General features: G+C 34.4%; 1 protein-coding gene across 1 annotated transcript in view; it reads right to left on the bottom strand.

Moving 5' to 3' along the window:
* Window positions 1-11,205, bottom strand: part of LOC144958549 (COMM domain-containing protein 4-like) — a 17,056-nt gene extending 5,851 nt beyond the window's left edge. Inside the window, exons 1-6 of the mRNA XM_078890593.1 lie at window positions 11,037-11,205; window positions 7,940-8,011; window positions 6,680-6,745; window positions 4,441-4,480; window positions 2,808-2,927; window positions 1,530-1,610 (exon numbers count right to left, since the gene is read on the bottom strand). Coding sequence (XP_078746719.1) covers window positions 1,530-1,610; window positions 2,808-2,927; window positions 4,441-4,480; window positions 6,680-6,745; window positions 7,940-8,011; window positions 11,037-11,039 — 382 coding nt within the window. The 5' untranslated portion in view covers window positions 11,040-11,205. The remainder of the gene's footprint in view (window positions 1-1,529; window positions 1,611-2,807; window positions 2,928-4,440; window positions 4,481-6,679; window positions 6,746-7,939; window positions 8,012-11,036) is intronic.
* Window positions 11,206-15,000: the final 3,795 nt, after the last annotated feature.

Below are 15,000 nucleotides of genomic sequence, written 5' to 3'. Positions count from 1 at the left end.
CTGATCTCAACCCTGCTTTGTATAGTCCTATGCATGTTTTGTTTTTTTTCTTCTTTTAAAACCCCAGGAATGTGAGAAAACCAATATTTGTGTCATCATTTTAAGCCTTATATTTGAATACATAAATATATATAAAACATAATTCATAAAACATAAAATGAATACATCACTAAATATAAAAATTTATAAACAAGTAAAAACAAAACAAAATAACTAATTAAATAAATAAATAAATAATTAATTAATTAATAAATAACTAAATAAATATATAAAGAAATAAATAAATAAATAAATAAATAAATAAATAACCTAAATAAATAAATAAATAAATGAATAAATAAATAAATTATGAATATATTTTAAAAAACCTTGATCAATCAATCATAGTCTGATGCACGTTGAAAAGGAAAACTGATAAAATCTGGGAATATAAAATCCAGGAAGCCATCTTGTCAACAGGGAAAAGTCATAATATAAAAATATCCACTAAATGTGCTCAAAACGCTTTACAAAATAAAAGACGTGTATGAAACAATGGCAGACCGACTTTTTGAGACAATTTTCATTTTGACATTATTTCTTTTTTTGTTTTTGTTTTTTGTCTGCTTTGCATAGCACTGTTTCACCTACTTTTTTTTTTTTCATAATTTTATTCCATTGCCCTATTATACCAGTGCTGTTGCCTACCAAGTTTCTCATTTTTCAGGGAAAAGAATCAAATCTAAAAAAAAAATAAAAAATAAAAATTGAGCTTTTATATAGCGCAATATCCACTAAACGTGCCCAAAGTGCTTTACAAGGGGTCCATGGCCAACAGCAACACATAACATGTGGAACGAGACATGACGCCTGTTAGTCGATATTACAATATTTTCGGACAGAGACAATGCTGTTAATGGGTATGGTGAGATAATGTGAGTAAAGAGCTTTCTCCAAGGACTTAACTATGTGTGCAAGCGTGAGGCTCGAACCCTGGACCTTCCGATCCGAAAGCGAGTGTCATACCACAAGACCACATAGCCGCACAATGTTAAAATGTTAGAAGCAGACTGTGGGATGAATTAACTCTGTCAGTGCCATTGGCTACACTGTGCGACCAGAGCAGAGTCTGTTCTACTGGCCAGCCGGTCTTGAAAGACAAAAATAATAATGTAATCCAATCCTACTTTCTACAAAAGTACTATAAATAGAACCAATGGTATCAGTTCTTTCATCAGAACATTCAATTGGCCCTAGGGGGGTATTCTAATTGAGATTTTGCTGCCAAATTCGAATTTTGCTTTGTCTTAGCTTGTCATTGTCATGCTGCCTCAATCAGGTGTCGGCCATTTTGTGACGGAAATACGATTATAGCATCAGCACTGAAAGAGTTAAATATGTATAAAAGAAAAAAAAAGAAAGAAAAAACAAACAAACAAAGACAAAACTACAGTAGAATGTGGGACATTTTTGTCACATGAAGGACAGCGAGACTAAGCTTCCAATCGGGCACACTTAGCAGCTGCCATGAATATGTAGAATTTGTTTACCTCTCAGACTGCTTTCCTTGAGGTGTTCCTGCAGCTTGGTGGAGGCATCGGAGTACGTCTTACAGAGGGAAGTCGTGTGTTCTGATGATGAGAATAACAATAGAGATGTATGGAATATTTTCACTTAAACAAAACGTGCGCATTTATATCCTGCTCAAAGTGCTTTTGAAGGGGCCCTTAGCCAGCAGCAACACTTAACACATAGGATGATACATGGCACCTGTTAGGCGATATTACAATTTGTCAGACAGAGACAGAGCTGGGAAGCCGTGTTCTGATGATGAGAATAACAATATAGATAGATGTACGGAATATTTTTGTTTGTAGCTGTTTTACGGTGCTTGCGACACTTAAACAAAAATTGCGCATTTATATCCACTTAACATGCTCAAAGTGCCGTTAGCCAACAGCAACACTTAACACCTGTTAGGCGATATTACAATTTGTCTGTCAGAGACAAAAGCTGTTTACGACCAGGAATACTCATTCACACCCTGAGTACAGTGACAGAATGTGGATAAAGAGCCCTTTCAAAGGACTCAACTATGCACTGCTGCTCAGAGCAGCACTCGAACCCAGGACATTCCGATCCAATGGCGAGTGTCATACCAGACGACCACATAGCTGCACCTTAAGGCCAAATCAGTAAAAAGAAAAAATCATGAGGGAAAAGTTCTTGATCTGAAGGATCTGAAGTTAAAGCACGAAAGAAAAATCAACAAACAAAGTGAAATTGAATGTAAGCTTCAATTTAATATACAAAAATTGATAAAATGGATGTTTCGGGTTTCCCCTTTATCAACAAAACAGGATGAATGAAACACTACAGACGAATGAGATAATGTGGTAGTCTTGTTGTTAAGATGAAAAGTGTTGTTACAGAAGTAAACAAAGAAAAAAACCCAACTAATTTGCACGTTTCAATCAACGTTCCCCCTCAAAATTTCGCAGCCAACTATTTTCCAGTGAACATAATTATGCTAATCGAGGCTTTCGCCTATCGCAGCAGCGAGTCACTGGAGATCAAAATAGCAGAGGAAACAGCAACAGCGGAACCACAGCGGAAAAAAAATGGGGATAACTGTTTTCCATAAAATAGCAGAAAATTGAGACCTATGATAATTATCATCATTCTTAAATAACTTGAGCTTTTATATAGAGCAATATCCACTAAACGTGATCAAATTTGTAATTCTAAACATTTTGAATTAAAATTCAACTTTCACATTCCGATTCCTCCTCCTAAAAAAAGCACCAGATTGATATGTATTTTCATACCTTTGGGTAGACCAAGCTGTTGTAATTCATTGGACAGAGTCTCTCCATCCACTTTATACTTGGCAGCGCTGGACAAAATAAAGGATAGAGCAGCTATGGATGCTTTGATGTCCCCAACATCTGAAAATAATGGAAGGGGAGGGGGGGGGGGGGTGGCGGGGGGGTAGTGAGAGAAATTATAAATAAATAAATTTTAATGAATAAATACTATATTATCCAGACTTTTTCCCCTGATCTCGATTCAGCAGCTTATAGTCTGATCCCAGTATTTTTCCATATAGGCTGATCTCAAAATAATGATGATAATAATAATAATAATAATAATAATAATAATAATAATAATAATAATAATAATAATAATAATAATAATAATAATAATAATAATAATAATAATAATAATAATAATTATTATTATTGTATTAATAATAATAATAATAATAATAATAATAATAATAATAATAATAATAATAATAATAATAATAAATAATAATAATAATATAATAATAATAATAATAATAATAATAATAATAATAATAACGAATAGAAAATCAATCATATCCTATCCTTAGTGTTCCGAGGAACACCCAATATTTTTCTTTAAGTTTGTCGTTTTAATCATTACAATATCAAAACACTAGCCACCCAAGGCTGACTCGGACAAAGAAAAATACGAGTAACAGCCACACTGAATTATAAGCCACAGGGTTGAGATCAGGGGGATAACGTTGCGGTTTTTTGACCTCAACAAAAATAAATAACAATGTGAAATTGAATGTAAGCTTCAATTTAATTACGAAAACAGATAGAATGGATGTTTCAGGTTTCCCCTTTATCAACAAATAGGATGAATGAAAGAAACACTACAGATGAATGAGATGATCCTGTTTGTTGATAAAACCAGCATAAGATCGCACTAAGAGGAATACACTCAAATGTTTACAAATCATATCTAAAACTAAAAATAAAAATAATAGTACATAACAGAGAGGTGATTTACAAGGGAAAAATTATCATCTCCCAAAACTATAACTATACATTCGGCTGTTGCCCTCCCAGCTAAGGACTCTGCCAAGTGTCAGGACAAAACCCGAGTAATCGCATTCCAAGACAAAGTCGGAAAGCAAATTGGAAAACAGACACAGGAGGATAGAAGACACAGCAAGTATGTGCGGCTATGTGGTCTTGTGGTATGACACTCGCTTTCGGATCGGAATGGCCTGGGTTTGAGCCTCGCTCGGCGCATAGTTGAGTCCTTGGAGAAGGCTCTTTACTCACATTCTCTCACCGTACTCAGGTGTAAAATAAGTATCTGGCCTTTAACAGCGTTGTCTCTGTCCCAAAAATTTGTAATATCGCCTGATAGGCGTCATGTCTCGTCCTACATGTTATGTGTTGCTGTTGGCCAGGGACCCCTTGTAAAGTGCTTTGAGCACGTTTAGTGGATATTGCGCTATATAAAAGCTCAATTAAAAAAAAAAAATTAAAAAGTACCTCCCTGCCCACTATGGGATGTTTGTCACCCTTAGATCAGGAGATGCAAGACAATGACAAAGTACTTTCTAAGAGATCCAGCAGATCCAGATATCTGTGGAGACAGAGGGTTCTGGAAAATACTATGACTTTTTATGCTTACCAAACTTTGCATCTGACGTCAATTTATGAACCTTGTCAAACTGAAAATAAATTAAACAAATATATATATATAAATGGAGAACATAGAAACAATTGTATCGGCAAAAAAAAACAACGTGACCTTATATATATATATATAGGGTCATTGGGGGTCCCAATAGCTCAGTAAGTAGAGCAATCGCTTCACATGTAAAGGGGCCAAGATCGATCCTGGGTGAAGTCGAGAGCATTTTCTGACCCCCCCCCCCCCGCCCCTCCCCCTCTATCCATATAATGAGTCTTGTGGTATGACACTCACTTTCGGATTGGGAGGTTCTGGGTTTCGAGCCTCACTCTGTGCATGGTTGAGTGCTTGGAAAAAGGTCCTTTTTCTCATTTTCTCTCACCATACTCAGGTGTAAAATGAGTACCTGGACATTAATAACATTGTCTCTGTCTGAAATAATTGTAATTACGCCTAACAGGGGCCATGTCTCATCCTACATGTTAAGTGTTGCTCAGGCCAGGGACTTCTTTTAAAGTGCCTTGAGCATGTTTAGTGGATATTGTGTTTTGGGCCATTCCACGTCAAGTGGACCAAGGGTGGGAACCACACCCCTTTTGATTTTCCTCAAACTTGGCTCAATTGAAGATACTTATGAGACATGAACAAAACCAAATTTTCAGTTCAGAATATGGATATTTGAATTTTTTACAATTTTTTGAAATTTTGTCTCAAAACACGTCAAAATCAGATTTGCTCGTGGGTCCATTTTTGAGAGGCTATAACTTTTTTATTAGTCAAGCTAACTCTCTCAAATTTGATATTCCTGTATAACTTTTAGCATAGATTACAATTATTTGAAGGAAAATGAAAATATTTATCAACTTTTGGAGTTATCTGCCCTTGAACATGGCTTCCCGTGCTGTTCGGCAAAAAAATGAATTTTTTCAATATTTTTTTTCATGACTTTAATGTTTCATTTTTGGTCATTGATGATTTGTATCTCAATAAATAACATATGGACCAACATAATATAGCAAAAATATGGGTCTGTTACTATAATGTTTCGAACAATAACGCATAGCGTAATGTAACGTTCACCAAAATCGCTAATTTTTGTCAACTTCAAAGCTCAAAACGGTCAAAGATGTCGGCTGGGATTTTTTTCAAAATTTGATATATTGTGCAGATACACTATTTCTATAAGCACATGGAAGCTTTCCTTGTATTTTGAGGTGCTTCACGGTAAAAATCACCTGCAAAGAACCTAAGTATCTCAATCTTAACTTACAAAGGGGCATAACTCAATAAATTGTTTAACCCCCCAAAATCGACTTATATTACACTATACTGATAACAAATAAAGCTCAATTATTTATTAAATATTTTCATTCATAAACACTTACATCCAGAGAATCTCCAAGCCATACCTGCCTACTTGAAAATTTCAAATTCAGTAAGAAATACAAAATTCATCAGTAATTAAGGTCAAATTTCAGTAATACTAAATCAAAAAAAAAGAATAATGATAGATACACCCTTATATATATGTAAAATAAACATCCCATGTTATACAGGCCTATTACTTATGCGGGTCAAGCCTCAATCAAAGTCCATTTTCCACAGTATGGCAAAATATTCATAAGAAATCAAGTAACTACATCTGCTACAAATTCTACACAGTATATATATTAACACCATTTACAGTTCTTCAAACAAAATATTTATACAGATGATGAAATAATAATAATTTTTTAATTTAACGTTGCGACCATTTGCATCAGTAATATTTCTTCTATTTCCGTAAGTCCGTAATTGTCCTTACACTTCCGAAACAATTACGGACAGTCCGTAATAATAGGCAGGTATGCCCAGCATGTCTTTCTTACACTTTACATATTGCTGTTGGCTGTAGACCCCAGGTAAAGCAGTTTGAGCATGTTTAGTGGATTATGCACGACAGTAATGCTCAAGTTTTGTTTTCAATTATTTTTTTTTTGGTTAAAAGTCATTATGTTAAAACTTTCAATCAAAAACACTTACATCCAGTTAAATCTTCGAGCATATCTTTCAATACTTGAACAGCAAAAAGTTTCATCTTCTCGTCCTACATTTTAAATATTGCTAATGGCTGGAGACCCCTTGTAAAGCGCTTTGAGCGGATAATGTGCTAAAGAAATGCTTAAATTTTGTTTCGTGTTGCTTTTTATTTTGGTTAAACATCATTATGTTCAAACTTTCATTCATAACCACTTACATCCAGCGAATCTCCGAGCATATCTTTCAATACTTGAACACCAAGAAGTTTCATCTTCACAGATGTCTGTAAAAGAAAAATAATAAAAATAGAACGAAGTTGACGTCACTCAGTATTCGGTATTGTTTTTTTGCCATCCGGGTTTATGAGTAATTCTCACTAAACTGTATTAACCAGACTATAAACGTTCAAGGTTACACATAGTTTTGTGTGTTGGTCCGTTATACTTCCTGATAGCAATGTTGTGAGATTCTTAGCAAAGCGCATACTATCTATAAATATGAAGATAATATTGTTACATTTTAAAAGAAAATATATAAATTAAAATATGTTAATTCAATTCAATTTAAAGGGTTAGTTTTAGGGAATTATTGCCAATATAAATCATACGTTAACTTATAATTACAAATTAACAAATGAAAACATTTTAAACAAAGTTGTCAAACGGAAGTTTCTCCATCGGGTACACAAATCTGGCAGGCTTTGGTTTTTCTTATACAGTAAGGTGTTCTGGTGGCGTGATCCCCTGTGATAAACCTGACTCCCAGAGAGAGTTTTTTAAAATGTTCTAGACAAATGATGGATATAAACATATCATCAGTTTGCGAGCATGTCGACCACTATTTGAAATGGATTGAACACAATAGAATACAGACAAGACACGTAAATAATAATAATAATAATAATAATAATAATAATAATAATAATAATAATAATAATAATAATAATAATAATAATAATAATAATAATAATAATAATAATAATAATAATAATAATAATAATAATAATAATCTTGATTGTCCAAATTAAAGGCAATTCATGTAAGGTAAACAATGCTCAGTTTGGTTCATGGTATGAACATCAACACGTTTACATTACAGACACAGCCATACACGAACATACACGCTTGCACATTGTTTCTACACATGTATACAAAAGAAAAGAGCGTACATACATACATACATGCAGAGATACATACAAACCAGCATACCATCGTATATGCATGCCTACATACATACATACATACATACATACATACATACATACATACATACATACATACATACATACGTACATACAAGAACACTGCGACTGACGCTTGGGTTATCTCTCTTTTTACAAGATTTGGGGATGGATAAAGGGAATTAATTAATTTTAGTTCTTTTTTTTTTTTCTCTTTTATATCAATTTTTAATGTCTAGTCCACAGGATTAAAGCATTCAGCTACAAATTATGTGATGGTGAAATGTTCACACTTACAATTTTTGAGAGAATGTTGATCTCTGCCAACACCCAGTCAGGGCAATCGAGGTCACCACAGAAACGGAAACGCTGGAAGAAAGAAAAAAAGAAAAGGAATCGTGGATACTATCAAATAAGACTGAAATAAAGTTTTAAATAAAGAACAGATTGACAAATATTAGACATGTAAATATTCACTGCTTTTCATTTGTCTAGATATGCGTCAGAAGTTAAATGGTGTTTTGCAATATTTCCGGCTATAGGGAATGAGATTAGCAGAAGAGTAGCGTCCCTTGATTGGACGTCACCTTACAGAGAGAATGTCAATTTGATTTTGTGCACGCGTCTCTCTCGTCCTCGCTTTCGATGAAGTGTTTCAAGCCACTTTCACCGGAAGCGAGGACGAGAGATGCATGCGCACAACCAACATGACGTTCTCTCTCTTATAACTTTTCCGACGGTGACGTCCAATCAAGGGACGCTACTCTTCCTCTAATCTCATTCCCTATAGGAAAGGAAGAGTGCCTGCATTATTAATACAAATCTTAACTGAAATAAGACAGCATGTTCAAAGTCCTTCAAAGATGTATGATGAGAAATATAGCATGGAGTAATACCAGATGAAAACAGAGAATAAAAATATCATGGGATCCAATTGACACAGCACCTTCTGCCTGACTGAGAGAGAAACAGTCTGCAGTTGCATTGACCACTGAGCCTCCCAGCCGTGATATTTTTATTCTCTGTTTTCATCTGGCATTTCTCCGTACCGCATATTTCTCATTATTATTGATATAAGTGGCATAGTGGTGAGGCTGTTTGACTCTTGATTGCAAGGTCCTGGGTCCAAATCCCAATGGGGACATCTTTTTTTTATCAATATCAACTCTTTTTTTTTAAATTTCTACTTTTTAAATTTCCTTTATTTTTTTATAGAGCTTATTTATTGACTTGTTTGTTTATCACTTTTCTTCTTCTTACTATTGTTCGTTTTTTTCATTATTTCTACCATTAATTTGTCATTGTAATTATCATTTTCATCAGTACACTTTTACCACATTCTATCATTAATATTATTAATAGTAATTAGACATTGCTGTTTACAACAATAAACAAAGTCAATGCGATCGGTACGAAATTTATAAGTGATACCTAGCAGGTAACGCACTAATACTAGTATATATCGCAGAGCGACACCTATAATGTTTAATGTCTGCCATTTTTTAAATAAGTGAACAAAAATTGTGAAGAAAAGAAAGTTGCAAAGAAAGTTGAAACATATAAATATATAAATATAAGTAAGTTATTGAAGTGAAGAATTCCAAGTTTGCCTCCAAATCATCAGTGTCAAATTCTAATGGTAGAGACACGTCTGCCTAAAAGTAGGGGAGCTTTACTCACGATTTCTCTTTTGCGAACCCAGTTTTACTGACTTGATATGATGATATGATATGATATAAGTCCAGATTTTTGTAGGCTTTTACAGCCTTTTATCTGCTCTTGTGCATTCGTGAACGTATTTAATTCAAGTCTCTCAAAACTGGGCATGCCACATAGTGGAAGGAGGTGTGAATTTAACTTTACAAACAGTAATTTTCTGTTTCACAATGAGCATCAAGACGGCATCAATGCCTGCAATGAAGGGGTGTCGACAACTGTTGCAAAACTGTTGACTTTGATCACAATGTTTCATGAATGGGCAATATTTGCGGGTTGATGTCCCTGACGAGGGGGGTGGCCATATTTTTTAATTAAATCGGAACCGGTCCAATCTGGGTTGCCACGTTGGCTCTAATATAGAAAATATCATATATAAAAGAAATAGAAACAGTTATTTCAAGGAATAAATAATGGGCACAATAAATATAATAGAATTCTCAATCATGAATGGCAATTTTATGATTGATCTCAAATTGGACTAAAGTGTCAGAATTTTTAGGACGAGACGCGCAAAAATTGGAAGAATTAGAATAGGGTCCTAAGTGTGCAAATCTATATAGCGTTTACATCTAAAATAATCATTACTGTCAATACTCTTCGACAATCGTAACGTCACTTCCTTCCTAATGACGCATGGTAACTTAGTAACACTGTCTCTAAACTATCGGAATAATGGCGGACGCCCGTATAAAATATATCTCCGGCGAGCATGAAAGCGTATCCAGATGGGAAAAAAAACATACATTTGATCATGTTTTGACTTTTACACATTCTGATCACAAGGCATATGAAAAGTTCTAGCCAGCATGAAGAATAAAAAGTAATGATTTTCTTTGTTTAGAACCAAGATGGCCGCTCTTGCCGGGTGGCGTGACATCAGACTACTGAATCCAATTAAGCATATATTTTGAGTTGAATCTTGCCTTGAGCAATCGCTCTCCCATTGGCTTCGATTCTAGTCGAGTCTTTGTTGCTTTTTTTTCTTTTATAATAGACGAGCAACACCGTATAAATGTAAAAATGGGAGAACTTCCGAACACTCCTAACGCTAGCATTTCTTTCAATTTGTATTTTCACCGTGGATCTTTTGTCATGTGTTTATATATTCAATTTGTCATCGTATAGAAGCCTTAAAAAAACTCTAGAACAAACCTTGATAGATTTGTGAAAGATTAAAATGTCCTAATTTGACCATTGTTTTGATTCTCAGCCATCATTTTGATTTGTGAAGTATTGAAAGGTAGTGCAAAGCAATCCTAGGTTGTTGGGGTTTTTTTTTTATCTATTAGGATTAGGTTGAGGCTTGAGGTCGGAGGATTCTTTTCTTCTATTAGGGGAGGCTTAGAGACCGTCTAGGTTTTATTTTTTCTTAGGGTTATTGAGAGAATATTTGAGTTGTTTCCCTTACCATTAGGAGCTTTCGGAAGGCCTCCCGTAAAAATAGCCCGAGAACCATCTTTACAGGACTGCGTTATTAGTTATAAGAAATATAAAAATAATAAACAAATAATAAATGCGAAAAAAAAATAAATCGAAAGTAGTCCGTCTGCCTCTCACAACTAAACTTATCTGGCCAATCTCCAATGCCAATGTAAACATAAAAAAGATAGCCGCCCCATCGTCATGGACATCAACCCGTGAACAGTGCCCACCACGAATGAACCGTATCACTCACCATTGCTAGTGATCAGCTTTCAGCCCGATGAAAATGGAAGATAATGTTGTCGTTTTGTATTTAATTCCTCTCCCTTTCCAAAATGATTGTTTCTTGTCCCAAACACTGCAAATTGAAAATGAAAATGAAATCTTTCATCTGCCACACCCACTTTCAGCAGTTCTCTGGTAATGGGTAGTTGTCGATATCCAATTTCGAGTACCCAATACTAAATAGGCTAGCACTATTCAGTATCTGATACTGAATAGTGGTTTTGCACTATTCAGTATCTGATACTGAATAGTGGTTTTGCACTATTCAGTATCAGATACTGAATAGCGGTTTTGCACTATTCAGTATCTGACACTGAATAGTGGTTTTGCACTATAATACGGTGTTTTTTTCCGAAACCTGACAAAGTTATGGGAAGAGTGCAGCTGTGGGAGTGAATATGGGACTCAGAGAAGTGTACACCAGTGGGGAGTGAACCTGGGACTGGGTTTCGGCGGGTTTCTTAATAAAAATTAATTACTTTTATAATAATAATAATAATAATAATAATAATAATAATAATAATAATAATAATAATAATAATAATAATAAAAGAACAATAGTATAATATCAACATTAAAGTATATTTCAAGCAAATAAAATTATTAAAACAAAAGTTTTAAAAATATAAAAAGACAGAAGGAATTTTTAAAAAATATTGGGAAAAAAAAAAAAAAGTTACCCTTACCGGGATTTGAACTCTCGAACCTTAAGCTCAGAGTCAAACAGCTTATATGCACCATGCCATGGTGTCACTGAACTTCTAGAGAAATTTAATCATGTGTATTCAGACATTAAAAAATGTATTTGACTGCCTCTCTTATTTTGATATTTTGAACTCTGTTAATTGCACGATAGCAGAAATTTAAAAATTTCGATCAAAATATTTTTACAACTTTGAATCGGGCTGTCAGTTACTGCACATGTTCAATCTGGAAGTAGGTCAGCAGTTCAACCGAGATTGTCACACTTTTCACTCTCTCTATAAAAAAGAGTTCCTTATGGATACTGAATAGTGGCAAAGCACTATTCAGTATCTGATACTGAATAACCACTTCCTACTAAATAAACCCTGTTCGAGAGCCATTTTATTCGCGTTATAAATGATATTTTCATTAACTTCAAGCTTTAATATAAAGCAATCAATACTAACCCTAGTTATGAAGAAAAAATAATAATGAAGAAGTATTATAGCAAGCTGAAACTAAGAAGGTTACTAATTCGTACAATAAGAAAAAGACAAATGCTTTTTTTAGGGCACCTACTTGAAATGTATTGAAAATCTTGCTCTCACAGGAAATATAGAAGGTAAAAAGAGTAAAGGTAGACCAAGAAAAACATATTATTTGAATAGTTTGAACAGCTGGGTGACAAAGAAAGAGAAGAGTAATATTAGTTTTCTGAGGTTATCTGATCAGAGAGATGAATGGCGTACCATGGTCACCGATGTCTGGCACAGACTTGGTGCTTGTAGAAGAAGAAATACGGTTAACCACATATCAGGAATGAATAATACTCTTTCATTAATCTCATCTGTTTTCTCTGTAATTGTTTTAAAGGCCATAGTTGGAAACTGCAGGGGCGTGGCTATATTGGTTGATTTGGTGCCAGGGGCGTGGCTATATTGGTTGATTTGGTGCCAGGGGCGTGGCTATATTGGTTGATTTGGTGCTTGGCACCGTAGCCATCTTTTAAAAATGGATTACAGCATCTAAAAAAAACAACAAAAAAACTGAGAATTGGTATATATCGCCTCGTATTTATTTCAGTAAGTCTTCTCTTTAATTTTTTTTTTTTATCTTTCTTTTGTATTTACAAATATAACACGTTTAAAGACATTTTCTTCTGATTCTGGCACCACCCTATACTGTAAGCACGCCACACCACTGGGTAACTGCAAATGAGGATTGTTTCTACGAATAGAATTGAGTGAAATCCTGACTCTGCTGCCCCCTCTTCTTCTTCTTCTCCTCCTCTCCTCGCCTCCTCCTCCTCCACCGCCTCCACCTCTTTGCGCCACATTCCTTCAATCTCCGTCATCCTTTATGCGTAGGCTTGCATGATAACTATTATCTTTATGACACCCGCTCCATACAACCACATATTTAACAAAATGAGATTTTTTTGGTAACCGTATATTATTTTTGTGTCCGGTTGTTCTTTGACTCCTGTCGAAGGCCAATGGCCGAAACATTCTTCTGTATTGCGCTATTCCCTTTTATTTGAGTTACATTTAGTCACTTTTGTTTTCTCTTTCCACCATATTGGCTTATTTATGCACCTCTAGCCCAAGACCTTTGATGAGGCGACTCACAATTAATAAGAAAATGATGTGCTTTCCCCAAGAACACTTCCGTCCACTGACCACGCTAAACACCGCTTGGTATCTTTTTTTTGTGACAAGACGAGGAGAGACGGTACCACTGAACGACCGAGCCACACACACACACACACACACACACACACGCGCGCGCACACACACACACACACACACACACACACACACACACATTCAAAGGAAATCGAAAGATGATGTTTTGGTTCCTGTTAATTTTCATTGACTGGTTACGATACGAACTATTTATTCAATCAACTGGTATACCGCTAATAAAAGAAAAATACATAATTCGGGACATATTGAAATAAACGTCACTCAGTTCCTTGTTGATTCTCATCATCATCCATCGTGACGTGTGCTCTTGAGCACGTTGCCGGTCAGCTGTCTCCACGAATCACGATCCTCTGCGGTGCGCATGAAATCTGTGTTGCTTTTTAAGTCACATTTGGCCATTCTTAGGTTATTTAGATTCATTCTTTGTCTTCCTCTAGCTCTCTTTCCTTCGACCATCCCAGATGTTACAAACTTTTCTATTCCGTCTCTTCTCCACACATGTCCCAGAAACCGTAAGTGCCTCTTTCTGATGTTATCGATCAGTCTTCTTCTCTTTCTCACCTTCTCCAACACTTCCTCGTTCGTACACCTGTCTGTCCATGATACCCTCAACATTCTTCTATACACCCACATCTCAAATGCCTCTAACCTCCTCGTACATTCTTTGTCAAGCATCCACGTTTCACAACCATATAAAAGGGTACTTATAACATGTTATGTTTCTACTACTTTCATTCTGGTCTTCAAGTTTAGGTTGTTTATTATTATTATTATTATTATTATTATTATTATTATTATTATTATTATTATTATTATTATTATTATTATTATCATTATTATTATTATTATTATTATTATTATTATTATTATTATTTATTATTATTATTATTATTATTATTATTATTGTTATTATTATTATTATTATTATTATTATTATCATCATCATTATTATTATTATTATTATTATTATTATTATTATTATTATTATTTTATTATTATTATTATTATTATTATTATTATTATTATTATATTATATTATTTGTTTGTGTTGGTAATTTCTATCCGGCTGACAGATGTTGCGAGTATTTAAGATAAATGCATTAGCATCAAAACCTTTTCAATTCTCATGACTCAACAATATAAATTTACCAGAGTATCGATATAATTTATGAATAGTTGATACTGTCGGAGAAGATTAGTGCCCATTAGCTCGTGACTTGGAGCTCTTCTTTATGATATCATAATAATTGCTTTGCTAGTGCGATTTCCGGTGTAGTAGTTCTTGTCACTATTATTCAATACCGCTAGTGGGAATTAGGGTAAAATGTGCAAATTAGTGATAAAAGCACCAAGTTTGACACAAAGTAACTTGAGACCACTATTAATCGATGATGATATAGAACCACATTGAGAAATTCATCTAACGGTGTAAAATAGGGAGATGCAATTCCGCGTATGAGCTATATAAAAACGAAGGGGCGTAATCCATTAAATATTTGTTTCTTAAAATTTTACCTATATGATTTTTAGCCCGTGTGAGCG

The sequence above is a fragment of the Berghia stephanieae genome, chromosome 13 (genome assembly GCF_034508935.2).
Source record: "Berghia stephanieae isolate SIO BIC M18660-M18661 chromosome 13, UCSD_Bste_1.3, whole genome shotgun sequence".
Lineage (NCBI taxonomy): Eukaryota > Metazoa > Mollusca > Gastropoda > Nudibranchia > Aeolidiidae > Berghia > Berghia stephanieae.
This window is presented reverse-complemented; position numbering and strand designations above follow the sequence as displayed.